Below are 27,920 nucleotides of genomic sequence, written 5' to 3' on the forward strand. Positions count from 1 at the left end.
CTTTAGTTACTTCTATGCAATTACATTATCTGTTTCAGAAAAAAACAACGATTTCAGTGAAAAACTTAATGCAGGATTTGACGTTTTTAAAAAAAAAATGTCAACTCACTGGTTAAATCAATCACTGGATTCCTGCATGCTGCACTCTTGAATTTGGTCTGCAGAATAAATCCTTTATTCTCTTAATAACTTTAACCATTTCATTGTAGATGAAAACAATGAATGTTTTTGTGGAACTTAATCTCGGACCTGACTATGCCTCGAAGACGTTAACATACAAGATGTGCTGCGACGAAACCAGTATGCAGCTACAAACCGGATGCTATCTGTGAGATGTGTTGGGAGGAAGCTAGTTTTTATCTATGGTTCGCATACTGGACTATGAGATGTTTTGTCAGGAAGCTAGTGTACATTTTACTGCCAAGATAATCTTTTATCTTAGTCTTCCTCTGAGTCCTGTAGGGCAGGTAAAACCGTTATAATGGGCGAGTGGTACAAGTGCATGTTGCATAAACGTGTCAATATTCCGAAGGAGCTGTGTATTTTCTGTTGACATTAGTGAGCAGACGTATACTTAGATGGTATATAATACCTCCTTATGTCCTCATAGTGAAGACATATGAGAAGGACATGGTATCTGTCTCCAGCAATAGCCTTATCACACATTCCCACATAGGATACTTTCATAATCTGATACTGTGGACGTGAAATCATTGTAATCATCCAACATAACAATTTGCCGTTTTCACAAGTCTTAACTTTGTACCAGTTGGAACCTTCCTGTTGAATGTTTACAAAAGTAACAACATATCTTTCCCTAAAGGAAACAAAGCTTAACAATGTTCTATTGTGTGTACTGTGGTACGGGATTCAAGGACACTTACATGAGGCGGCCCACCCATGGAAGCAAGTTCCCTGTCAAGAAAGCCAAGATAGACATTCCTCCGTGTCAATGCATGATGCTACACCTGTGGTCGTTGTGATCACCACAACAACAACAAAACATGTCCTTTTAAGGACCACCAAAATATCACTGAAGAATGCTTCCATTCCATTACAATCATAACAAGAGGCTGACATTTGGTTTTTTCAACGTATTTTTTCCAGCTAACAAGAACAATTGTGACAAAAGAGTCAGGATTAGGGGCGTCCCTGATCTTTCCTTTACAAACGGTATGAACTTGAACATGAAGAGAACATCATAACTTCAGAACGATAAGCTTGTGTCCTTTGACAGGGCTGTGGATCCTGGACGTCGTTGTTGTTGTTGTTCTTGTCTGTCAGGCGTGTGGGTTGAAACCAACGTCTTACACGTTCTTCATTGACGAGGGTAGCATAGGGATCAAACTGTTCCATTACTTCGTCGAAAGTCCATCCACGGGCATGATGAGCCAGGACAAACAAACTGTACATTCCACAAGAGGCAGTGAACCAGGGTTGAACTGACTGAACATTCCACTGCTGTGCGAGCCATCCACTGTAGGTCATGACAATCCGAAAGTCAGGATGCATGGCAGGGGCCGTTGTCTTCGAAGGTGATGGTATCAGAACCCATTTAGGTGGGACGGCTTTGGGTGTCTTGTGTGTGACTTCTGTCTCTTTGGAGGAGGATTCCGACTTACGAACGGTATAAGTGACACAGATGAGGTCCTCATCGATGATGGTTACGTCCTTCATATGATAACGTTCGTCCTGGAGAAGAGCAAAGTACCTCGAAGGGGATTTGATGTATTCAGCCATCATGATGTGGTCCATGTTGGAAGAAGGGAGCAGTTGGCGTGAACATGGAATGGAAAAATATTAACATCAACGTTTCGACGGTTGCATTGTGCAAGCAAGACGCCCTCGGGCCTACAAATGCTCTGTGCAGTCGCATACTTTGTTGAGTTAATTAAATTAAACCAAGAAAGGAGCAACTGACGTGGAGATGCTGGAATCTTCAACGGCTGAGCTGGTACGACTGAAGACCCTTCGATGAATCCTGAGTTTTTATAGCCAACAGCACGTGCTATGATGTCACGCATTGACATGCATTGACGTCACACATCGAGTCACACATATCGCGTCACGAGCTTGTTGCTTCTGCACAACATCTTGCACCGCTTCTCTGAAGAGCTCTCAGTCGTCTCAGTCAGCCTGTGACTCCATAATGTTAACCTTTTATTACAATCCCAAACATCCTTCAGAGTCAGTCCGTAACTTGGAGTCTCTACTACCAGCAGAGCCATGGCTTCTGTCTCACCACATTCCTTCAAAGCTTTGCAAAAGAGGTTGTAAGCTTGGGGTCCTCGCCAGGGTAGAATATCTAATAAAACCCTGACCCGATCGAAGGAGGTTTGTGGTGCCTCCATAATGTCAGCCTTCATGAAGATGTAAAGGAGTTTACACTCCACCAATTTGTCAGCAACGGCTCCGACATGCTTGATTGCTACCACGAGACTGGAACAATTTGTCCTGAGTCTATCACGGTGACCAGTCTGCATCTTTTTGTTTTTGTGCTTGGGCAACAGAACTAAACCAAGAGACGCGTGTTCTCTCTGGCGACTGAAGTCTGTATGAGGAGTTGAGTGGGGGGTGGGGGTGGGGTGGCTCTAGGTGTGTGTGTGTGGGGGGGGGGTCTTCATTACACTTGACTTCATGACATGTGACAGGGTTTGACCAATGAGGTGCTAGGGGGATGTGACCATGGACTCCACCAGGTCTGTGTGTATCAGGATACCAATAAGATAAAAAGGGTGACCATGGACTCCACAAGGTCTAACCCTGAAGGCAAACGACACTACACATGAATATTAATACAAAACATGTTTTATATTATTGATAAACAAACCATGGGATGAATATAATATCATGTTTGTTGTCCATGAATGATCAACATGTACAGTCACTCTTTGTAACCATAGGGAATCGTTTCCACTGGCTATCCTTCTGAGTTGTACTGAACTCATCGCTTGGTGTAGACCATGCAGTACACTTTGGTGGTGTCCTTGGACAGCAACGTGTTGCTCTGCCGAAGCCCTGTGCACATGATGCGACGTGGATACGGGAGAGTGGTGCTGACTTGATCCCGCTGACAGACGAGGTGCTTGATGCTGTCAAAGTGAACATACTGGTTCGCTCTGTGATTGAGAGTAAATCCTCGGACTTTGCTGACGGCCACAGTGCCGTCTGGTTGAGGATGGCATAGTTTGTACCGTAGTCTTGTCCTTCTGAGGCAAAGATCTGAATGTCTTCCGTTTCCGTGTGGTTTTCTTTTGATCAGACAGTCGCCCATGTCCTTCAAGGTTGTTGCCCCTCAAGACACTTTCATTCGACTGGATCCTTCTCCTTCTTTGCGTCATGGACACTTTTCACAAAGTTCATTTGAGGCCTCAGAAATACGTTTGCCACATCCCAGATGTACAACACACAAGTTGGAAACATGTGTACCTTCATCTTGAGTACATTCGAAGTCTTAAAAGATAACTTGCTGCTGTTGCCGTTCTTTGTCTTCATTGCTGTTTTCACCGTCCTCTTCTTCTTCATCGCGATTGGCTGATTCGTCATGTAGCACTGGTGGTTACGATTCATGCCGCACTTCTGGTGGACCATCCAATGGATTTTTCTCACGTTCACTTTGGCATAGCAGTGATGGATGGTGGAGCAGGTGCTGGGATGCTTGGCAGAAGCTGTTTTCATTGTCCATACCGCCACAGAATCCGGGACACTGACACCAGGGACAACAAAAGTCCTGGGTGCAGCAATGATCTTGCGGGTGATCATATCCTTAGATAGGATCCAGTTTGTGGACATGGTGACTGACCACCGTGAGGGCACAAGCAAAGCAGATTGGGTCGTTTTCATTCTTGATTTAGGAAAGTGTTTAAGCCAACAATGTGTCTAGGTCGTCCGTATCCCTCGCCCATGCATTCAGGATCATCAACATGGAGTAAGAAAATGTCAATGCTGTCATCAATGTTCATCTCAAGGTTGCTTTGTTGGACTTTGTTCTACCTGAGCCAATATGTGCTCTCCCTGGAGCTCGTCCATGCGACGTAATGGGAGTCCAGGGCGGGGTGTTCTAAACTCAACCCGACCCGATCACCATCATGCCCATTCACGCAGTCTCTCAGCTCTATCAAAACTGCGTCGAACTGTTCTCGGAGAACGACGGGTAAATCTTCAGGTTTGAGACGCTGTAGCCAAGCTGTGATGAACTGGAGCTCATACCAATGGGTGGCTGTCTGGAACTTCTTGAGCATTCTTTTGGGTGCCAGCTCTAATTGGTAGGGCATGGTCGTTGACGACATGATGAGAACTGGCAAGACTCACGCAGAGCCTGCCACCATAGGCTGAGCAGTGTGAGTCAGTGTCAACCAGTTAGTGTGAGCCAACCATGAGGTACCATGAGTTAATGGAATGACTTTGTTTCCATGGGGCAGGCCCATGACGTCACACATCCCTATGACGTAACGTCACCCGAGGCCAGGGGAGCCGATTCGCGATTCGCACCAAAGTGACGTCATCGACTCTATATAAACTCGAGGTGTTCCAGCTTTTCCTCATCAGTTGCTGACGGAAGCTTGAAGCATGCAGACGTCTCCCGCCGTCACCACCGACTACTCTGTGTCCTTCAGTTGCCGCCTGTGCGAAACAGATGACCACAGTTATCTGCACTGCCCCAATGTGACCTGTACCGAGTGTGGTGTTCAAGGGCATCGCCATTACATATGCCCAAAGAAGACCAACAACGGCAGTACTAACAAGCACGACAATGACACATGTTACAACTGTGGTAAAAACGAAGGTCATCGCAGTTACGACTGCCCACATCCCTGCCGTCACTGTGGCAACGAAGAGCCCAAAAGCATGAACTGCCCAAACAAGACCTCGAAACGTTCAGCTCCTACCAACCAGTCAAGTGAACCGCTGAAGAAAGTGAGTAAACAGGAAGACAGCCGCCTACTGACTTGTCTCCATGACAAGATCATCCTCGTTCAAGAACGCATGGACACCATGTACACTCTCATTCAACGCATCTTGGCGTGTGTTGAACTCATGGATGATGCCTCCAGCAACAGCAGCAGTGGACCACAGTCATAAACCCCCCAAACAATACCAAAGCACAAAACTTAGCTTTAACAACTGAACAACACTCCCTTGCCGTCCCCTCCTCTCCTCTCCTCTGCTCTTCCGTCTCCTCTTCCTCCTCTTCCCTTCCTCCCTCGTCCGTCCCGTCCGTCTGCCGCCGCCGCCGCCGCCATCTTGAAACACGTCTCCTCTCGCGAGATCGCACAAGATCCCACCGGATGCGACTTCATCACTGACGTCATGCGCACGCACACCAGAACTCTCTCTAATATAATCGTGGCTATCTCTAATATAATCGTGGCTATCTCTCTAATCGTTTGGCAACCTCCTGAACCCTTGACGAATAAACAGAGTGCTGCTCCTGCAGTTGCATGGCTTTGTAGTCAAGTTTTCAAGTCAACTGAAGTGATCATGTCCACTCACACGGCGAATGCGTAGACTGTACATCTATTTGTAAAGGAAGAGGGGGCCTATCAGATCTGTAGTCTGGAAACTAGAATACAGCTTCAAACCTGATCGATACTGGCCTGTAGGATGTGTTGTGAGGAAGCCAGTATACATCTATATCCACTCCTAGTGGTCTATCAGACCTGTTGGCAGGAAGCTAGCGAACAACTTTAAACCTGATACTGGCCTGTAAGATGTGGGGTGAGGAACCTAGTATACATCTTTCTGTACCGCTTACCGGCTTATACGATGGGTTGTAAGGACGTTGGTATACATCTAAGTGTCAGATACTAGTATATACAATGTGTTATGAGGAAGCTAGTATACATCTTCATTCTACGTACTGCTGTATAAGATGTGTTGTGAGGAAGCTGGTTTACATCTACGTACCGGATACTGGCCTATAAGATGTGTTGTGAGGAAGCTGGTTTACATCTACGTACCGGATACTGGCCTATAAGATGTGTTGTAATGAATCCGCCGTACGAACCACCGAATGTAAACAGCCTCTCCGAGTTCACCACACCCATCTCAATCACAGACGTGGCTGCAGCCTAAAGGGGTAATTAATGGCAAATTTACACAGGGGGTTAAAATGCGTGGTTGCCTTATCTAGACATTAGTACTTGAAGATGAAACATCAAAAAAGCTTTCTCCTGTCTCTTGTCTTCAGGTGTAAGATGCAAGATGATAAATCTGTTATCAATCTCACCCAGACATCTTTCACATCTTGATCCCCAATGTTTCCAAGGAGAGAGTCAACACTGTTCTGACCAAACCCAAGAGCGCCGCGGTAGTTCACTGAAATATGTGGCAAATGTGCAGTCATTTCAGAGCTATCCAGAACAAGGGTGTCTTTTGAACTGAGCTTCAATGTAAGAATGGTGTGGTTCGTGGATATGGGCACCTGTCACTTTCAACACCAAGAACCCAGTAAAGGGGTCTGTTGCCTTCAAATATGTAAGGGAATCTCCTCATCCCACATTGAGCCTTAGAGTGAGTAAAACAACAATATTCAATCTGTATGGCGACAGTCAGTAAATAATCGTGTTTGGGCCAGACAATCAAGTGATCAACAGCATGAGCATCTATCTACACGATTGGGATACGTCCAAATCGTGAAGAAGCCTATGAACTACTCACAAATGAGCATAGCATATTCACACTCTCATGGAAGCGGTCTGTGACCTACGCACCCATAAGCACAGCATATCCACACAGACAAAAGCCTGCAGTGTACATCTGGTACTGACAGTCTAAGGTTGAGTGGGGTCCACCTGCAACAGTTGTTTAGCCTTCATAAACATCCATCTCACAGGAACAACAGACACACTGCCTTTGTATTGTGGCATGACGTGGAGTCATCCCTCAGACGACAACCTTACCTTGCCAGCTTGATGATGGGGTTAACATCGTTAGTCATGTGGACCAGGCGTCCAACTTTGGAACAGAAGATTTGTTGTTCGAATCCCATCACGATACATGGAATGAACAGCTAAAACAACATCACTTCGATGGAAGACAAGAATTATCACCGTACATATATAATATATTGTATGACCATAAATTACTGAGAATTTTAGGAATATGTTTTATTGTATTCTATTATGAAAAACCTTGACCACCTATCACGTGCATGGTTTCATTCAAGAGATACAAATGCGTTAATCCTTTTCATTAGTTTGTGAAGAGTTATCCCCCTTTGTTTACTTGTTAGGACACGACATTTTCAGTGAACCTCGGTATAGATGATTTGGAGAAGAGGGAGTTGATTTTAGAGTATTATAACAAGGACTTCAGATCAACTAAAGTGATTTCAAGTAGAACAGGCAACCCTTTATCCACTGTTTATCGTGTTTTGAAGAATAATGCATATGCATATGGCACTGAGCACAAGGGAGGCGCAGGAAGGCTCCCAAAAACCAGGCGGTATGGTATTCTTGTTTCTAAAAACAAACGAAGGAGTTTAGAAAACTCAAGCTGGATATGATTGATAGAGTAACTGTGGCTGTCTGTAAGGAGACAATTAGAAGTGAGCTGCAAGCAGTGGGTTGAAAGAAAAGTCGAGGAATTCCATTACCGATCATGAAAACTTAACAAAAGGTGCGAAGGTTGAACTGGTGCTTACAAAATATGGCATTGTTAGGTTGATAAGCTATAACACTGACCTAAAATCAATAGAAAATGTTGGGGACTTTTGAAGGAAAGTGTCAATAAGAAAAATCTGACAAATATTGCCGAAATGAAAGAAGAGGTGGTCCGATATTGGGACAGCACGGACCACGATTTTCTACCTTCTTTGATCGGTAGTATGCTCTGTCGCATTGAAGCCATTGCTGCCCATTTTGATTTGACAAAATACAAGGTATCTGGGGTTATGTTCTGCTAATATTCACATTTAATACGTGAGTAACGAGTGGGGAAAAAATTAAAAATACAGAATCTTAAAATTCTCAATAATTTCTGGTCATATTATAAATAGAATGATAATCAATCTAAAGATGTACATGCTATTGTACAGTTGCTATGTGTAGACGAGGGATTAAAGACACTGTGTAGGTGGTTCTTTGTCTATGCTGGTACGTTGTTCCAGGTGTAGAAAGCTTCACGTTGTATAATGCAGTATAACTTATCAGTTTCACTGGCAAAGTAGAAAGTGTAAACACTGTGTCCAACTATGAGGCCAGCAAAAATATCCCTTCAATGTGATTACAAACTACATTCCCTGACAACTTGTTTCTGGGGCTGCTACACCCTGCTGGAGCCTGTTGCAGTGTCACTGTTGTAATCTCACCATGAGGAAAGACAATGAGAGGTGGCTTGTAGTCTGCTGGGAGGGAATTGGATGTCGGCATACACAACACACTCTCGTAGTCCAGGTCATCTGTAACACAGAGGAACATCATCAGTGTCAGTACAAACATCTGACAATATACTTCTGCATAGTGGAGGTAGTCCTGTGCACCACTAAAACTCCAAGAAAATTAATCTCCTTAAATGTGATTGCACAAAACAACGTGGGACCATTGGTATAAGACCTGAAACTTGGAAAAGAAAATGTAGTTATCTGGGCTTGTGAGGATTCTGGGACCTATGTTGGTGAGAGACAATTTGAAGCAAACATAAAATCAACTTGTCAAGGAATTGTACAGAAAAACCTTTAACATGTACCATGTACGTACCAACATTTTATAAATCCTTCAATGGCCTCTGTCATCATGTACTGAAAAACATTCACTTTTGTGACAGTGTCTATTTGTGTATCCAACTTGTCTAAAAAAATATTGAACACACTTTGTGAATAACAACTTCAGTAAAAAAAGAAGTTGCGGTCCATTCAGTATTGTATATCCTGTAAAACTTCTGAAATTGCCACTCAAATTCTGCTACTTTACTATACAGTTTGGATCGCACAGGCTGCTGCGAGATACTGAGGTTTCACCATGACATGGAGTTTGTCTGTCACTGCTCACTGTATTTCACATGGACTCTGTCCTGAGATGGTTGATGCTGGAGAATCTTCCAATCAAGTCCATCTATCTTAGTTTCTTCAGCCTCTAGCATCAGCCATTTTGTTTCAGTTAAATCCAGTTTTCCCACCATCTAAATGAAGAAATTAAACGTGAGATTCACAAAGACAACCAGGATGTTGTATTCTAAGTACAGTGCTTTACCGTAGATAAGTTATATTTTGAAGGCCAAAAAACTCCACCCTGTAGAACGGGGTCGGGTTTGCTACGGGAAACAATTTCGTCAAACATTCTGCTGACAATGTATCTTTTCACGTTTACAAACAAGAGAAGATGACCTTCAAATTGAAAACACCAAATGTCTCTCGTCACTATTTACCTTTTCTGTTCCAATTTCGGCTTTGAAGTTTATGCAGGGATTAAGATTACAAGGGGCATTTTGCGCACATTTACCGGCGATCTACTAGTGATTTGGTAAAGACATACCCAAAAATATAACAGGATGAATTTTGATGCACTGTCTGGTAAAATATACTATTCTAAATCTATTATCTTACCTTGAGAAATATGTTATAGCATTTTGTAATTTTAATTACAGATTTTGCTCTTTAAATGTAAATTATGTATTATCATCAGCGCTTTGGTGTATTGCCTGATATGACACTGAGATGGCCTGATTTTGATACTGATTATAAGGCTCAATTAAGGGGGTGGTGGGGGAGGTGCATATTTATGGGATCGACTCATCTACTGTAATATACGGTACTCCACAAGAAAAGTATTGTAATGAATGAAAGGAGGGTTACTATAAATTACATACAACAAATCGGACTATACATACAAGGCAAGGCATCTGGTCCGGAGCAGATGCCTGGAGTATCAGGTGGTTGTTCCACACGTCCAACACGACACTAGAACCTGTGTGTGGTGCTGGAGTGAAAACACCATACAATTAATTAACTAGACATATCTCACACATTCAGCACAATATACCGCAGAAGGAAGTCACAAACAATCAAGAAAAGGAATAGAGAAAATCTGCATGTGAAAATAAAACAGAGTCAGAACATTTTATAACTCATCTTACTTATCATGTGTGGTATTTAGATATAATAGTTTTTTCACCATACATCTTAAAGGTCAGTATCTGGTAAATACATCTAATCTCATTACAGCACTTATCACATAAAGGCTGAGTGTAAACATGATGTCATGAACATTGTGGATCCCACATACATCAGAAACACCTGTACCATGTTTTAACATTTAATTGTTTTGGATAATTAAACAATGAGATCACACTGATTTGACCTTGATAAAATGTCACTATAAGGAGACACTTGCAATCAACATGTGAGAACATTTGAACAACTAAACATAAAAAGATCTTTAAGCACAATAATCAGTACTGCAGTTTCCGGGGTAACGGGGTCAGGTCAATACAGAGACCTCTCCTTGAGAACTGTCGGTCCAAGATAAGACAATAACAGCAACAACTTTGAGAAGCCAAAAGATAACTGATACACTTGTTCAACTCGCAAATGCATTGGTCGGAGATCTACGGAGGGTCTAGAGAGTCTGTGGTGCATTTGTTGTCAACTCTTAATACAAACTGAACCCTGCCCTAAACAGTGCAGTGTTTTATGACATCATTCATGTTCTCCACTGAAAGAGTCGAGTAACCTGTACTGAATTCTGTTGTTTCGCCTTCGGAGACAGCATGCCAACACAACAAACCACTGCCATTAATTAATGAATTTAATGATCGTTAGATAAATACCTGTATCAAGTTTCTTCAATGTTTTAGAATTGGTGTCAATGACAACTGGCACCTATAAAAGAAATCAGACTGAAACTGTAAAACATGTGTAAGATAACAGAGATTTATCACAACTTGACATCAGATTTGACATATCCTCACACAATAACAAGCTGGGTATATGTTTTCAAGACATGATGTACATTTTAGATGTTAACTCTGCTCGTGAAACAAAATCACATAAAGATCAATGTCCACAGTATATATAAATGTATATAAAAATGAAATAAGAAATTAAGAAATATCATTTAAGTCAAACAAGCTCATCTAGGTATCTCTAAAATGTAGTCTGCACAATTTCCCTCCCTCCAGGTAACCACTCCAGTCTAACAGGGTCACCTATCTACTCTTCAAGAATGTTGTCACCAGTATCTGATTCCCTCCAGGTAACCACTCCAGTCTCACGAGCTCACCTGTCTACTCCTCCAGAATGTTGTCAGCACTATCTGACTCCCTCCAGGTAACCACCCCAGTCTCACGAGCTCACCTGTCTACTCCTCCAGAATGTTGTCAGCACTATCTGACTCCCTCCAGGTAACCATCCTCGTCTAGGGAGGTCGTCAGTGAAGATACCTTGAAAGTCTTCCCCTGGAGAAGAAAGGAGCCCCACATCAGCTGGTTAGTTGTCTGAGTCAGGTTACATTGTTATTATTGTTGAAAGATATCTTATACACAGATCTTCTATTTGTCTAAGCAAGTTCACAAGTTAATAAATTTTAGACTAGGTTTCATAAATGTGGTAAATGAAAGAAGGAAAATGTCCACTGAATGGAATTAAAGAATCTGTCCCTTATGCAAAGAAGCAGTAGAAAACGAATATTCCCTTGAATTTTGTCAATCATTCGCTGACACTAGAAAGAAATATATACCACAGTATTACCTCTTAAAAAAACCGATGTAGCCTATAAATCATTACTATGTTCTTTCAATGAACAAAGTATCAGAATTCTGTAATAGTTTATAAAACAATCCAGTAAACTAAAAGATGAATTACTGAATAATCAGTTACAACTGATTTGTAAAAGAAAACACTTATGCATAACTCTGTAAAATGAATATGGGCCGGAGGCTTTGACTACAATAAAATTCTTGTCTTGTCTTGAAATATAATGATCATGAATTGTTTACAGGACAATCAGAGATTATCACAAACCTTTGGCATACTCCACAATGTCCTGAACTACACTTGTTTCCCTCGTGTTCCAGTCATACTGAAACAAATAATCTTTATCATGGATAAAGTGAAACACATAATTATGGCAATATATACTTCACCATTAACATTATGATCATCCAGTTTGTACAGAGTAAACTGTTGCTAAGGAACACGCGCAAACTTCCAACATCAGTAATCAAATCGGTTACAACAGAATAAAACAGAAGAGTTCTTGCTTTATGCCAGTTAGCCTGGTCTGTTACCACCATGTACACCAGTTGTAGAAGCAACGAACCATCATGAGCCGTGAACACTGGCAGTGCCCTCCTCTGGCTGGGTTGTCCAGATACACTAGTCTTGATCGGTCCTGGTTGAAGCATGGACTCCGCACTGACCGATCCTCCTCACTCAGTGCCACTGGATGTAACAGGAACATGTTGGTTCAACAGCTGCCTCATGTTTCATGAGGGTCATCTAGGTTCTACATACTGGCTAAAGCAGCATCAAAGATGCACTGCACACTGACACGTGTAACATCAGGTAAACCAAGGCACTACACACTAGCAAATACAATATCTGGGACACACATGCACTACACACAAGAACATGTACCATCACAGACATCCGGCACTACACACAAGAACATGTAACATCACATACACCTGGCACTACACACAAGAACATGTCACATCACAGCCACACACCCACAACACACTACCAATAAAAGATCAGGGAAACCAAGGCAGTGCACACTAGTACATGTAACATCAAGGAAACCCAGGCACTACTCACTGACACATGTAACATTAGGAAAACCCAGGCACTTCACACTGGCAATATAAAATCAGGAAAACCCAGGCACTAGACGCAAGAACATATAACATCAGGGAAACCCAAGAGCAGCACTATAAAATTAAACATCACATCCTAGATTTTACAATTAGTCTGACAATACTCACAACATTCTGTGTTCTTTACATCAACAAAGTAAATTCTACTTCTGCAAACAGAAAAATCATTGAGAAGTATTTCATCGTAAATGCTGCTTGTGAATACGAGGATGTATATTTTATATAAATATTTGCAGAAACCATCATATATTCCTACGAGACAGGGTTAATGACATGATAGCCTCAGAGGGTCATCAGACTGTCACGATGAACCATGGTTGTAACTGACTGATACTTTATGGACCAAACATTTTCCATGCGGAAGACTAGAACTGACCTCCTCTGGATACAGTATATAAGTCCCAGCCGCCATGGTTCATGGTTCCAGCCTACAAACACCACACCTGCGTCGTCACTGGCCCAAATTGCCTGAAACAATACATCAGTGTGGTGCTGACTGCGATAAAAATAACTGGAACTACTCAATGACATTGTATTCAACTTTTACAACATAACTGGAGTACTCGAAATTCATTCTACAGCAGGGCACTATGGAGTGTGAACAACACAAAGAATGGTAATTCTGTACGATGACTGAGTCTTCAGAGCACTGTTTTGCTGGACTACACTGCATTGCCATCCTGACACATTTTTATTCCACACTGCCATGCAATTCGCCCACAGAATGCATATATTTCAGACGGTACGCACAAAAGCGTGAAGCCTACCAGTAGTTTGAGCACTGCTCACATCCTGTTTACTTGTAAGTTACGCATGGTGCGCAATGTCACTCGATAGTCACTTATTTTCATGTAAGACAAGTATTGTTGGCGCATTGTTACGTCTAGTGTATCCACTTTGCGCCTATGTGAAGCAGGCATGGTAGTGTTTGACGCTACTCTATATAAATAACAGGATCCATCACCAGCTTCATGCATTGCTCGATTTGCTGTGAACCTGCAAGGTGTTGAACACCACAGACAACCTCTTATTGCAGAAAAGAAAGATGTCTATATCTCGAAGGTGCAGCACTAAAGAATATGAAGCAACAGAAGGCCAAAGAAAAAGACTGAACCCCAACTAGGAAAAGGAAAGCAAAGACAGTGTGGGTGAGGAGGTGGTTGCCTAGAAGACATCGCTTCAGACATTATGATCAGTTCTTGACAGAAGTTAACCCTTCATCTTTCGAAGAAGACAACATTCGCATGAGAACCGCTGGTGGTATGACTCAGGCTGACAATCTCTCTTCGCTTTCTAGCCACTGGTACTTCCTGCGCACGTCTAGCAGTACAGCTTCATGAGAGTTGAAGTACAATCTGCACAGAACTCTTGCAAAGCCATCATTGAAGTTACTAAGGATGTAGAACTTATATGCCATAAAAGGGCATACTGAAAGTTTTAGTTCCAGATTGAACTACCACAGCTGTCTGTGAAGAAGAAGTTGGAGAAGACACCCAAATCTAAAGTACTCATGCATGACCAATGTAGATGCTGGCTACAAGTACTTGCCTGTTGATGTTTGGGCATACGGTGGTGCTGCGGATGGAGGAACATGAAAGAACTGTACTTTGCACGAAGTTGTCGCGGATAACGGAACCAGCTCAACTCCATATGACAAGCCTGTGTCACATCATTTTGCAGCGATGACGCATTTGCACTCAGAACCTGAGTGATAAAACCATTCTCTCATTGCTCCCAGATTCACCGAGAAATTATCTACAACTACAGGTTGTCTCGTAGTCGTGTGATATAGAATACATTTGGAATCTTGTCTAAAAGGTACATATGTCTATAATCTTATAATTAATAGATTGGTAAAACAGTTACATTCCTTCTTATCAGCTAGAAAAACATATCTGTAAACCTTTCATTACAGATGTAACATCTCGTCGGTTTTTCTACTACAATGCAACAGCACCAAGAGACGATCAAACCGATGGCCACGTGCGTCACAACCTCATTCTCAACAGATATCCATTGGTGCCGACTGATGTGGACCTCTGTCTCCACCTCTCTGTGTTTCTTGTCTAGTTTCTTCTTCAAGTTGTCTATCCACTACTGATCCTGCCCTTCTTCGTGTTGTCGTCTTCTTCTTGGCAAGCATGTTGCAGATTGTTCTCTGTCGAGTTGAGGTATGATGTGGAAGTCGCGGTGGCTGAGCGGGTTAGGCGGCTGACTTTGTGTGCCTGACTCTGAGGGTGCGGGTTCGAATCCCGGATGGGACTCAACCAAAAACGTACTAGAATTTGTACTTTACTGAGGAAGTGAAATCCCAAACATGACATATGTTGAGTTGAGGAATGTGAGGACTGACGATCGGCACCTATTTATATATGCACTCCTGAGTGCGTGGTCGTCGCTGATTCGTGCGTCAACAATGCGTGAAGTAGGCGTGCCCAATGCGTATCGATTTTGTAACATGTGCAAAGAAATCGTGCTGTGCACAACATTTCCAGGACCTCATCATGCCACGTGAACAAGTTGTGGCAATACACAAGTCTCGCCCGTCCACCTCATGACAAGTTACAAGGCGTGATCAAACCAGCCCAATGCGTGACACTGCATGTCAATACGCGCAGGGCCGAAAACTGACTGCCCGCAGTGTTTAGAAATAGGTGGTGCAATGTTCATAACTAGTTCATGCAAGGGGCAGGAAGATTATCAGTACCAAATTTTTCAGCATTTCAACATTTTCTGCACCCGTGAAGGTAACGGGGTAGAATAGGCCTTCAGCAACCCATGCTTGCCATAAAAGAAAGACAACTATGCTTGTCGTAAGAGGTGACAAATGGGATCGGGTGGTCATGCTCGCTCACTTGCCTGACACATGTCATCGGTTGCCAATTGCGCAGATCGATGCTCATGTTTCTGATCACTGGATTGTCTGGTCCAGACATTATCCAGATTATTTACAGACCGCATCCATATAGCTGGAATATTGCTGAGTATGGCATAAAACTAAACTCACTCACTCAAAATTTTCTTTCTTTGCTAACTGGCTTGCAGCCCTGGACAGTGCATGTACACTTCACAACAGTATGCAGCAAATCTGCTCATGGGCACAAAAATTGGAACAAAATTCGTATATATAAGTGTCAATGTGGCTTTAGACCTCTCCTCTAATACTCTCTACTCCAGAGCCACAAGATCCCCAGGAATTACCTGTCCAGCAGATATATCCCCAGGAATTACCTGTCCAGCAGATATATCCCCAGGAATTACCTGTCCAGCAGATATATCCCCAGGAATTACCTGTCCAGCAGATATATCCCCAGGAATTACCTGTCCAGCAGATATATCCCCAGGAATTACCTGTCCAGCAGATATATCCCCAGGAATTACCTGTCCAGCAGATATATCACCAGGAATTACCTGTCCAGCAGATATATCCCCAGGAATTACCTGTCCAGCAGATATATCACCAGGAATTACCTGTCCAGCAGATATATCCCCAGGAATCACCTGTCCAGCAGATATATCCCCAGGAATTACCTGTCCAGCAGATATATCCCCAGGAATTACCTGTCCAGCAGATATATCCCCAGGAATTACCTGTCCAGCAGATATATCCCCAGGAATGATGTCCAGCACTGTCACCTCACCAGACATCACATCAACAACACATGGCACAGGATGATGCTTGTCCACCAACTGTTCCCCCCAGTCTCCTCGGAATACATGTTCATCGCCCTGCAGTGGAAACACCACAATTAACAACAAAATGTTGCTATTCTTAAAGCGCTTTCAAAATGCATACAAACAGCATGCAGTCTGATTTAAAGGAACTGATTTTTTTTTTTAACATAACCCTCTTACTTGTAAAATCTTTTCCTTCTTAGTACCGTCATCAGCAGGCTGCTTTTCTTCCTGAAAAAAGCTGACAGTCCTGTGCACCTTCTTCTCAGCAATATACACCAAGTACCTTTCAGAGGGAGACCACTCAAGACAGCCAAAAAACCCTGGAACAGTTTCTTACTGCCGTCTAGCATGACATATGACGCAAGGTGTACTTTAGAACAATATGTATGGCAATTCTATGTGTTTGGCTAAATTCAGTAAAACATATACAGTGTATTTGTATTGCTTAGCCTAAAATCAACACTAAAATATATCCACAAATGACACTTCCTTTTGCATGGCTAAAGGGCAGAAACGTGGAGGTGATGTTTCTCACATTATCTCCCCTGTGTCCATGACAACAAAATGGCAGTTACCAGCTTTGATATTGTAATTTTTACTTCAGGGAAATGAATCAGAATCTGCTTGTACAATCAGTGTCAATCACTGTGAAACGTAATATGTACTGTCATAAAGATACCTGTATCATAATAGCCTGTGGTACAAATTTTGGACCATTACACTTCTCTTTAGTCTAGCAATAACTGCAGTAGTACTTGCATGCCTAATGTGTAAAAACAATGAAGGGCAGCATGTCTTCTTACCATCTGCTTCATAAACCTTTCCATGTTTTTCACAGCTCTGTATGTCAAAGGTCTTCACCTTCCGACTCGAGTTCCATATCTGGACAGAACACTGGTAATATCACGAAAGACTCAGAAAAATAGTTCAAACAAACACGTTTTCTACACTGGCAACAGTGACAAATGGTGTTTCCGCGCGTTAAGACTGTCATGCAGTATGTTATCAGTGACAGGCATAGACATCAGGAATGTCTTACCTCAAAGTATTGCTTCTCCTCGCCTTTCTTATTCTTCACTTTACAGACAAGAGCTCTGAGTCGACCAGACGGAGACTCACGGTTCCATAATCTGTAACAATACTGTGTGCTATATTACAGTGCATTCTCACCCAACAGTAATACTCATGGTCCAATTATTCTGGCACCCTCTTTACATTCTATATGATAAGGAAACATCAACAATGAATGCTCACATTGTAACAGATATGTTAAAATGGTCAAATTTCAGTTTCTTAATATACAAATAAATATATCATAAACTGATAAATATATTCCATTCAAGAACTGAAGATTTTATCACATTTCAGTAGATTCAGGGTCTTACACATTTGAGAATTCCTGTGGAGGTGTTATCATAACAACACGCAGATCAGACGGACCATCTGGAGACATGATGTATGTTTTGGAGAAAGATGTTTTCTCTCCCTTCTGTAAGTCCCTCTGGGACCATTTTGTATCCACAACAAGTGTATCCTCTGTAGACTGATGGCTAAATGTTGCTGAAGTCGGCTGAGCTTGTTTCGCCAACTCCAGGAACACTGAAACTATATCCTTTGCCTGAAGAATAAAGATTCCTGTCAACTACACGTTTGCCATGATCTGATTAGTTTAGATACATTCTCAAATTGGACTCACATCTAAGAAATCTTTTCAGTGAATCTTGGAGTTGGGAAGGTCCATGAAACCCAATCAGAGAGATTCTGGGATTACAATGGTCTTCACAAATGCTGTCACAGTGTATAAAAGCACTGTCATGAATATTTAGCAGCACCCCTTGATTGTAAACTTGACTGAATCTGTTAATTTCCAATGTTTCTATAAGTTTTGGTCTACTAACGTTTTGTGTGGAAGCTGAAAACTTATTTCTGTCTTGTGTAGACTCTACCTATATTTCCAGTCGCTCTCAGGTTCTACTACACTAAATCGGAATCACGTGCTCCCTGAGCGAGAAGCGAATGTAAATATCTGAACAGATAGAGACATGTGACAGCTGTGATTGGGTGAAATACTCTCAGGAGTTTTGTCAGAAAAATTCCGCCTGTATTCTCCCTTAATTGTAACGATGAATAAAGAATTCTTTCAGTGTCATTTCTAAAGTTGGATATGCCTGTTAGTATGTCCACATACAATTAAAGAAACATGCTAAACCTCATCCTTATCAAATGACGAATATATATTCAGGTGATATGATTTGACTAGAATGAAATTTAAGGGGGATACGAGGGGAAGTATAGGCTGCAGGCTATTGAGAGTCTGGAAGAGTTTTAAAAGTAACATAACGTTACTACAAAAGTCTATGTGAAAAACATGTGGTGTATTGTAACATTGCGAAGCAGAGGACAAATAGATAACAGGGAGATGAATCTAAACCTGTCCGGCTATAGATCATGTGGTGTTAACCTACACAAGACACCCATAAAAATCCTTTTTGTAATGACTGTTTTTTATCAAATTTTTATCCAAACTGTTGTGACCTGCAGTTTTACATGTTTACATTGGGGTCCGCCTGCTCGCAACAAAACAAGCTTTTCAAAATTGTTAACACTGCAAGCAAAATTACTGGAATGTCTCTCGAGCATATTCCCTTGATTTATGAGAGCGGATTTGTTAGGTAAAATGCAACTAAAATTAGAATTGATAGCTATATTTTATGTCACCATCTTGAACTACTTCCATCTGGACGCCGCTTTCGATGACCTTCCCTTATAAACAGAGCTCAACAGTCCGTCAAACCATCCAGTATTTGTCTTATAAATGCAACACGTTTTTGAATAGTCATCATGCATGTGATAACTACTAACTCAGCCTCTTTACCCATGCGCTGGATTGTATACGAATCGTCAGCAATCATGTTTTGCTATTTTTGTTTATTTATGGGTATATTTTTGTGAATTTTTTTATGAATCCATTATAAGGCCGTTTTTCATGCAAAATGATTTCTTCCGGGATAACAAGGTTGTATCTTATCTTATTGTATGTTGCTGTAGTTTAAGGAGAGGTTGATAACTAGTACAGTACAATGTAACGTCCGAGTAATTGATATATCATTTAATCATTTCAGGTTTTAACGTGTGAGGAGGATTTTTTGTCGTACATTCCACGTGTTGTACTGTCATCCATACCACGTGAACTTGCAGCGGAAACTGGTGATTCACTATTTAGCCGGCGTGATCGGTTCATGGGGTGAACTAACAACAAACCCTTCATCACGAGGCTAATGGTTGATGGACCCTAAAGATTCCATTCGTAATTAGAATGTTCGCGAGAGGCATCAATCGCTCTCAATTAGTGCCGCCTTCAGTAGATGTTGATGACTGCGGTACACCTTGTGTCTCAGTCTTGAGATATTTCGTGTATGATTAAATATTTACACTGTTGGCCAATTATATCAGGGTTTTGTGCATAAGGGGGAAATTGTGCCTTGGTGGATTCATCTTTGAATTCTAAACACTCTTTCAGCTCACATCCTGTAGCTTTGTGTTTTTTGTTGCTGAAAACACTACACCCCATGCTACTTCATCAACTTAATCTTTAGCTATATACATAACATGCTGTGATATATTTCACTACTCTAAGTCTTCATGGAGTTAGCAAATCATTATGTACAAAGTTCTACATGTAGTATTGGTCAGTGTGTACTGAAATACATCTTCCAAACATTACTGACGCTGAAGAAGACGATTATCGCTGGTAATGGAATGTGCACAATTAAAACAACAGGTCATTATTCAAATATGCATGATCAGCTGGTGTCAGTGACGATGTATGAAAATTCGAGTTTAAAGTTAAGAAATGAGCATAGATTTTTTTGCCAAGAGTCATAGCTACAGACAGAAAACAAACGTTTACAAGTCGATGTTACTTACGAATAACTGTAACGAGAATATAATGTCACCCAAATCTCCTTAATCAGATACCTTTCTCAAAGTCATCTTAGAACGGGTGCAGTTCCTTTAGTCCGGACTACCTTTAGAACACAGTACAACTTCTCGTGGGAGTGGGTCCGCCGTACCTCACGTGTCACTAAGTGATAAGATAGTTCTGTAATGGATTGTCGGGTGATATAATCCCAAGCCGCAAAAAAATCAAAATACTTTTTCAAGGTTCATTTTGACATGAATGATGAATGTCAAATTGTACGAAATATACTAAATAAAAGAGACTGTTTTTGAAAAACATTCAAGGGAGGTCTTGAAAGTCTATGGAGAAAATCCAGTGAAGTATTCTTAAAGTGTCGCCGCGACCTTAAACAATTACATAAAGGTCACCAAAATCGACTGGACCCTGCACCTTCCCTAGATGAAGCTTGGTGTCAAATATGAAAAATGTCCCGTGAGTGTGTGACAATCTCTACATGCAGGTTAACGTGTTGAAATCTTCAAGCTGTCGCCATCACCTTGAAAATTATGTGAAGGTCACAAAAATAGGTGGGTCCTGCTCCTTCCTTGGATAAAGCTTGATGTCGAATATGAAGAAAATCCAGTAAACCCTTCTTGAGGTACCTTGCTAAGTTTTAACATGCATTTAAAATACACCTGACTTGGACCTTTCTTATACAGTGATGGACCGAGGAACCAAATATGCAAAGAATCTAGTCATTGGTTGTTTAGATATTCCAATCCTGTACGGACAGACGGAGCCTACTACTATATCCCCCACTTCGTGCTAAACGCGCGGCGGGGGATAATAAAATCAGCTACAAGAATCATTACTGATCACTTTAATATTTTAAGTGAATGTTATGAACTTTTCCCCTCAGGTCGTAGGTGTTATGTACCGACGTGTACTGTAATGTCTTTTGTAACATTATCAATTTCTTTCTCAAATAACCGTTGATGTTCTCTATTCTCATGCTTTTGTACACTTGTATGCAGTTGGGATCCTGGTAATTAAGATCTGAAAGAAAAGAGGCTACAAATTCCACATGGTTCACTTCCCTGGAGCCACACACGCACCTGTCGGTGGTGGTCTTCTGGACTGGACTCACACTGACCGTCACCAGCCCTCCGAAATAAATGCGGTCAATGCAAATAGGATGGCCCAATCATAACGATCAGCCCCATCAACACCACTAGTATACCCATCCTACCCCTTCCAATGTCTGTGTGCTGACTTCTTTCATTACATGGACGTCATGTACCTGTGTTCGTCAACAGATACTCGACATGGCCTACACTGGACAGAACTACTGGCGATGCACCTTGAGTCTTCGACTGCTTACAACGCACATTAGTCGTATTTAGCATACCTGGTGACCTTTCCTCTGTCTGGGAGCCGAATTCACAGGGTCTGCAACCAGAGTTAATAGAACATGGTCATTACATCATTGCATACCTTTCGGCGGTCTGCTCCCGTTTATGAGAACTCGCAGTTGTGAGACAGTGGATTTGGTGATTAACTATGAAAACACACTATACTGCCCCATCTGACAGAGGTTATATCCCTTAAGTTCGACCTTTGGATAAGTGTAAAAACAAACTTATCGGTTTGGAAGGGTATAGCGTTTAGGTTGACTAGTTCTAGACAATGGGCAATCAGTGTTTTCACAACGACATGGTTAATGCTAAAATGTTCACCGGAACATAACTAAAGAAGGATCACATTGTCATTTCTGTTTGTGCATTCATTGGTGCAGTAATTGTAACGTTACAATATAAAGAAAGCTGTCTATCAATAATACAATAATATAAATTTACATGTGTTACATATAAAATGGTTGACAGTTGTCTTAAAATATAATATCATACAATACAAATATTTTTTTTACATATTTGACATACATATAGTTCACAACACTAGAATACTGAACCAAGAATCCCGAGCTGAAGAACTTGCATTGTCTACGTGCTGTAACAGTGTCGTGTCGTTTCTTGCAAGCTGGAACTTATCCAATCGTCGCTCCAAATCTCTGTATTTCTTCTACTTTGTGGGGGCACTTTTTGACCGGCAATATATTGAAGCATCTTGGACCCATTCAGACTCTGTTCGTCTGCCAAGAACTTGGCCATCCAGAAGAGGTCCCAGCACCTTCTTCAGACGTCCATGCAAACCCTCGAGGTTGTTGTTCGAGGACCGTCAGTGTTAAAAATGGTTCCCTTCAATCCACTGGCATGTGACGTAGTCAGCCACCTGATTCACTCTCTGATCTTGAAGCACGTCCGCCAAGACACCCAGCCACCTGAAAAATATAACCGATGGTCATGTTCACAATGCAGATATATTCATTTGCACATAGGCATCATCTTATTGTGCATTTGGCATAACTGAAGTTAAATCTTTGAAGGGCATTTAGAAGTGGAAAGCATACAGAAGCCAGATGTCTGGATGACAGCTTGATTGTGGCTAACACGACGTTTCGGAGCGTATGCTTGCATCAAGATCTGGCTTTTCTTATAACAGAAGTTGTGGAAATGATGACGAAAACTGTCATTTCCAACATTCTTATAGCATGCACGTTTGTGTAAACAATTTAATAACTCACCAGTAAGCAGCATAATCAAAGTAATTGAGTGTTTTTCACTCACTCTCTTGTACACAGGCCATATTTCGTTTCCTGAGTGAACACATTTCACATTTGTAGAATAACAGTGTCATAATCCCTTAAATCAACACTGTTGTCAGAACATCAAACATCAACGGATTTTCACCTCAACCCAAAAGTCGAACTTACGGGACTACCCCCTGATAGACATTTCATAAGATAAACACATTATTCAACATTAGGTTTACAGAAATACTGGGAATGAAATTTATGTCATAGGGTATTTATTGCTGGAGTACAGAATAATCAAAAGTGGTGGTTTCCCCGCATGTGTATAAAATTGGCAGATTCTGTTGCATCTTTTAATGTTGTAACAACGTCCTGTTTCAGTGGGCAACGAGTGGTTTGAAGTTCCAAATTAGTTAACCAGATTCTCAAGTAGCAAGGTAACTGTAACAAATAAGTTTCTAAAAAAGCGAATGCTTATACCATATACAGTTTTAACCTTCCGATTAGTCAACGGCAGAGCGCTCCCATAACTGCTTAATTGATCAATGATAATGGTACAGCATTGTCAAGCTAAGCAATGGTAGGTACAGATTGATTCGTCGAAATATAAAGACAAGAAACGAGATAATCGTTTATCGTATTTCAGGTCACGGGCCCTTATATGAGAGAGTTAGATACAGTTGTAATACATGTTGTAGGGATACACGTTTGGACATGATCAGTTCTAAGTGCTCGTAACGACGAATAAATGCATATGAGCCAGGTTACGTAGGGTGGATCCAGTAGTAATTCTTAATATACACATTTGCTGTAGATGCACAACTGTTTTGTCATTAATTTAGTTATGGGGATGAACAGGTGACACATTCTGCTTGAAGTGAAAGTAGAAAAATGTTTACTATTCAGCTATAACAAATTTAGATCGAATAGTTTATGTTATCATGTTAAGTTTACACATTTTCGCCATGACATGTATCAACACCATGTTATAATGACAACTTGTGCCGTAAAAAGCAGACCGAAATTGACTCTATCCAATACTCACGTCCAACAATTGCTGTTGAAGGGCGAGAATACTTATCATTGTGTCTAACCGAATGATCGTGTTTGCCCTGCAAGTACCTTGCCATTTTTCTACATCTTATGTTGGGCACCTTCAACCTCTAATCTGCTATGGTATAATTTCCCCTTCATGGTAAAGCTACTTGGAAACAGTTTTGTCTACTCATATGGAACATGTTTGTCCTCCAATCTTTTGTATTTCCCCACGTCTTTGCCATGTTCCAACTCGATCTATCTTGAGTATTTGCTTTAAGTTAGGGTTTATCTACATACCAGTCTATATACTACGCCCATCAAAGACTTGGTTGTATGTAGATACAGGTGTATGCGTGCGTGTATGTTCATGCATGCATGTGTGTGACTAACGGGATCGGGTGGTCAGACTCGCTGACTCGGTTGACACGTCATCGGTTCCCAATTGCGCAGATCCATTCTCATGTTGTTGATCACTGGGTTGTCTGATCCAGACTCGATTATTTTCAGACCATATTGCTGAGTGCAGCGTAAAACTAAACTCACTCACTCACTATCGTGGCATAGACTAAATGTACTTACACAAACTAGGACGTTCTCTAGGCTAGGTATCCTAATCCATTACAGGTAGGTAACCACTGGAGTTGTGGTTTACCTTAGGTCGGAAATGCACGTGTCTGCACGTGCCTATCGCGCTGCATTATGTAATCGTCACGTGAAAACGGAGAAGATATTACTGCCTTCATTTACAGATTCTTCTTACATTTTACAAGACATTCAGTTTAACATACTTTATTAATGTTGTTAAGCTACATTCTAATTGCACTTGTATTGTATCCTGATCGATAATCCTGAAGTTTTCTTTGTATTTTGGATTCTCAGTTAAGTGAGAACATCATGAACAATTTTGTTCTCACTTATTTTCATGTTTGTATGCTTATGCACACATGCACCTGGACACGCACATGTGCGTGGGTATATGAATCGGATTATCGCCCTTGAGTAGTCGCTTCAATTTTGCTCGGCAGAAAAATATATAATTAACGCCGAAAGGAACACAGAAGTTGCATGGTATCAAGATATACTCTATTATGGTGATGTCTACAGAGGTCTGGCGTGCAAGAATCGGAAGGTCTGTACATCCTACAGGTGTAAATCAGAATGAAAATGTGTCACCCTATCAGCCGACATGTAAATGGACGCCGGGTATGGACATTGCATATCGACTCCTCATGTGTGGACACCTAACACATGCTGCTACGAGTGCTGGGATAATCCTGGAGGGCTATGCCATGAATTCAAACCACATCCCTGAGCTCCAGATGATTCTTGTGATGTCCTTTCATAATCTGTGACGTCAGTGGCAATGTTTACATTTCGAAAGCAGGACAATCGTCACAGCTTGAACGTAAGTACTCTACCTTGCGAGTTTGTAATTTCCTCAAGGTTGTTAAGATCCGGAGACATTGAACTAAACCCTGGCCCCCCAGTAGAGAACTAGAGGACATGAAAGCAGAAATTATTAAACAGATTTGGCGGCTAGATTGTCAAAAGATGTCATCACTGTAAAGGAGGACGTAAAATCAGTGAAAGCAGAAATATCGGACATACTGAATGACCTTTTGGTAAACAAACAGGAGCAGGAAGTATTGAGGCTTGATATCGATTTTATCAATGAAAAGACAAATATAATAGAAAACCAAGTGACAAAGATCGAGGACAGACCAGAGGATCAAGAAAAACAAAACCGTAGAAACAATATGATTCTATATGGCATACCCGACAGAAGGAACGAAACTTACACAGAGATCAAAAAGAAAGTACTGGATATAATCAACAGTGCATGGGAAACAAAGAACCTACCCCATCTAGTCCCTAGATCGCTAGAGATGTAGAACGACCCCACAGGTTATCGTGTTACGACCCCAACAAGACAAGGCCTATCATTGTCAGGTGTCATTGGGAAGATAAATGGCACTCCGTCAAGCTGAGAACCGTCTTAAAGGAGCGAGGTTATGGAATTGCGAACGATCTGATAACGTCCCAGAGAAGTGAGCTCAGCAGGCTCCGAACCGAGCACTCGGAAACCAGATTTTACTTCAAGGGGAACCAGCTTGTTCGCGAAGCTAGAGAAATAAATACCTCGCAAAGTGTCAACCCATCCGAGGATCGAGGACAAAATCGTACCCAAGGTAGGTCGCGACCACCAAGATCTACCTCCAGCGCTGGGAACCGGGGCCAGTCGCGACAGGGGTGTGGCACGGGCCGACCTAACGTGAAATCTAGGGTGCAATGTAATGTGCGTTCCCGGGTGTGTGATTGTAGGACACTTCAAGGGGACGGGAAAGCCACTGTAAACAACGCTAACGACTACAGTAGGAGCATAAAATTCATATTCTGGAACATCTCGGGTATTGCGCCGAAACTTCAAGACATCGATTTTGTTAACTTTATCAAATCATTTGATATTATTGGTTTAACAGAGCTTGGAGTAATGATCATTGTGCAAATGATCTATTTACAGATTTTAACTGTTTGAATAAAGATGGAGATAAGATAGCCTCAACTGGAAGACTCTCTGGAGGTATAACTGTAATGCTAAGAAATACACTAACTAAATTCATCAAAAGTATAGAGATCACAGAAAATGCATTTTTAATATTATTTGAGAAGTCACTGTTTAACATCGACAGAGATCTTTTACATAGTTGTGTATATATACAACCAGAGGGATCCTCTTGGTATGAGAAACTTAGTGGACATTGTAAAATGGTATCTAAGTTTTCCAGGAGAAACTGTTTGATATACTGTCAGGTCTACCAGATGTACACAAGCTTTGTGTGGGGATTTTAATGCGCGGATAGCTACACTTCCCGACTTTGTTGATGATGACATAATATATCGTGCGGAAACTATAGGTCATTCTATGTATGACTTCATATTGGATTATTTTAATCGAGAACGGTTCTCCCATGACAAAGAAGTCAGCCATTTTGGTAGATGCCTTTTAGATTTATCTAGCATTTTAAATATACATACTGTGAATGCCAGATGGAGTAAAGATTTCAAAATAGGTAATTTTACATTTATAGGTACAAATGGCACAAGCGTCATAGACTACGTCCTAGCTTCTGCAGATCTCTTTAACAAAGTATTAGATTTTGCTCTACCCACTAAAGCACAGTCTTCCCACCTCCCGTTAACGCTAGATTTACGTGCCTATCACTCACTAGTAAAGCCAAAGACTATAAATGGTAAATCTAAATATAATCCCGAAGCATACAAATTTGTCTGGATTAGCAAGATGCTGTTGCAATTCAGAAATAATTTACTATGGGATGATATACAAGACCTATTCGATAAATCTGTTCATGTTGCATTCACTGATACAAGCCAACTGCAATGTGTAGATTATCTCGTGGCAGAAGTTGTTATTCAGGGAGATTTCAATGTTCACTTTGACACATTAGAAAAACCTTACAAGGAAAATGTGTCAGGTATTAGAATCTCATGATCTGAAACAACTTATCAGGCCATATCATAGATTGGGTCGTATCAAGAGATGAGAGCCTCATTAGACACATCCACGTTGACGACACGCAAATGTCTGATCATCATATGATCACATTTGATTTAGATGCAAAAAAAAACTCAACTCGCAAAGAAATACAAGTACAAAACTTAAAACATGTAGATATATCACAGTTTAAGGATGACCCGCAAAGGTCAGAGCTTTTACATAATCCTCCTACTCAACTTGACCGTCTAATTGATATGTTCAACAGCACTCTCTCTGGACTTCTAGAGAAACATGCACCAGTCAGATCAAAACTTGTGCGGGAA

The 27,920-nt window shown here is 41.3% G+C and overlaps 1 protein-coding gene across 1 annotated transcript in view; it reads right to left on the minus strand.

Moving 5' to 3' along the window:
* The window catches only part of LOC137297155 (acylamino-acid-releasing enzyme-like), a 29,384-nt gene extending 6,824 nt beyond the window's left edge, over positions 1 to 22,560 (minus strand). Inside the window, exons 1-20 of the mRNA XM_067829172.1 lie at positions 22,476 to 22,560; positions 21,801 to 21,841; positions 17,877 to 18,109; positions 17,531 to 17,621; positions 17,295 to 17,373; positions 16,669 to 16,811; positions 16,405 to 16,542; positions 13,190 to 13,281; positions 12,922 to 12,962; positions 12,258 to 12,379; positions 11,960 to 12,017; positions 11,294 to 11,394; positions 10,768 to 10,819; positions 9,829 to 9,917; positions 8,991 to 9,120; positions 8,312 to 8,401; positions 6,714 to 6,794; positions 6,230 to 6,318; positions 5,961 to 6,071; positions 110 to 158 (exon numbers count right to left, since the gene is read on the minus strand). Of these exons, the coding sequence (XP_067685273.1) occupies positions 110 to 158; positions 5,961 to 6,071; positions 6,230 to 6,318; positions 6,714 to 6,794; positions 8,312 to 8,401; positions 8,991 to 9,120; positions 9,829 to 9,917; positions 10,768 to 10,819; positions 11,294 to 11,394; positions 11,960 to 12,017; positions 12,258 to 12,379; positions 12,922 to 12,962; positions 13,190 to 13,281; positions 16,405 to 16,542; positions 16,669 to 16,811; positions 17,295 to 17,373; positions 17,531 to 17,621; positions 17,877 to 18,109; positions 21,801 to 21,841; positions 22,476 to 22,560 (1,915 nt within the window). The remainder of the gene's footprint in view (positions 1 to 109; positions 159 to 5,960; positions 6,072 to 6,229; positions 6,319 to 6,713; positions 6,795 to 8,311; positions 8,402 to 8,990; positions 9,121 to 9,828; positions 9,918 to 10,767; positions 10,820 to 11,293; positions 11,395 to 11,959; positions 12,018 to 12,257; positions 12,380 to 12,921; positions 12,963 to 13,189; positions 13,282 to 16,404; positions 16,543 to 16,668; positions 16,812 to 17,294; positions 17,374 to 17,530; positions 17,622 to 17,876; positions 18,110 to 21,800; positions 21,842 to 22,475) is intronic.
* Between the last annotated feature and the right edge of the window lie 5,360 nt (positions 22,561 to 27,920).

Source organism: Haliotis asinina, chromosome 9 (genome assembly GCF_037392515.1).
Source record: "Haliotis asinina isolate JCU_RB_2024 chromosome 9, JCU_Hal_asi_v2, whole genome shotgun sequence".
Lineage (NCBI taxonomy): Eukaryota > Metazoa > Mollusca > Gastropoda > Lepetellida > Haliotidae > Haliotis > Haliotis asinina.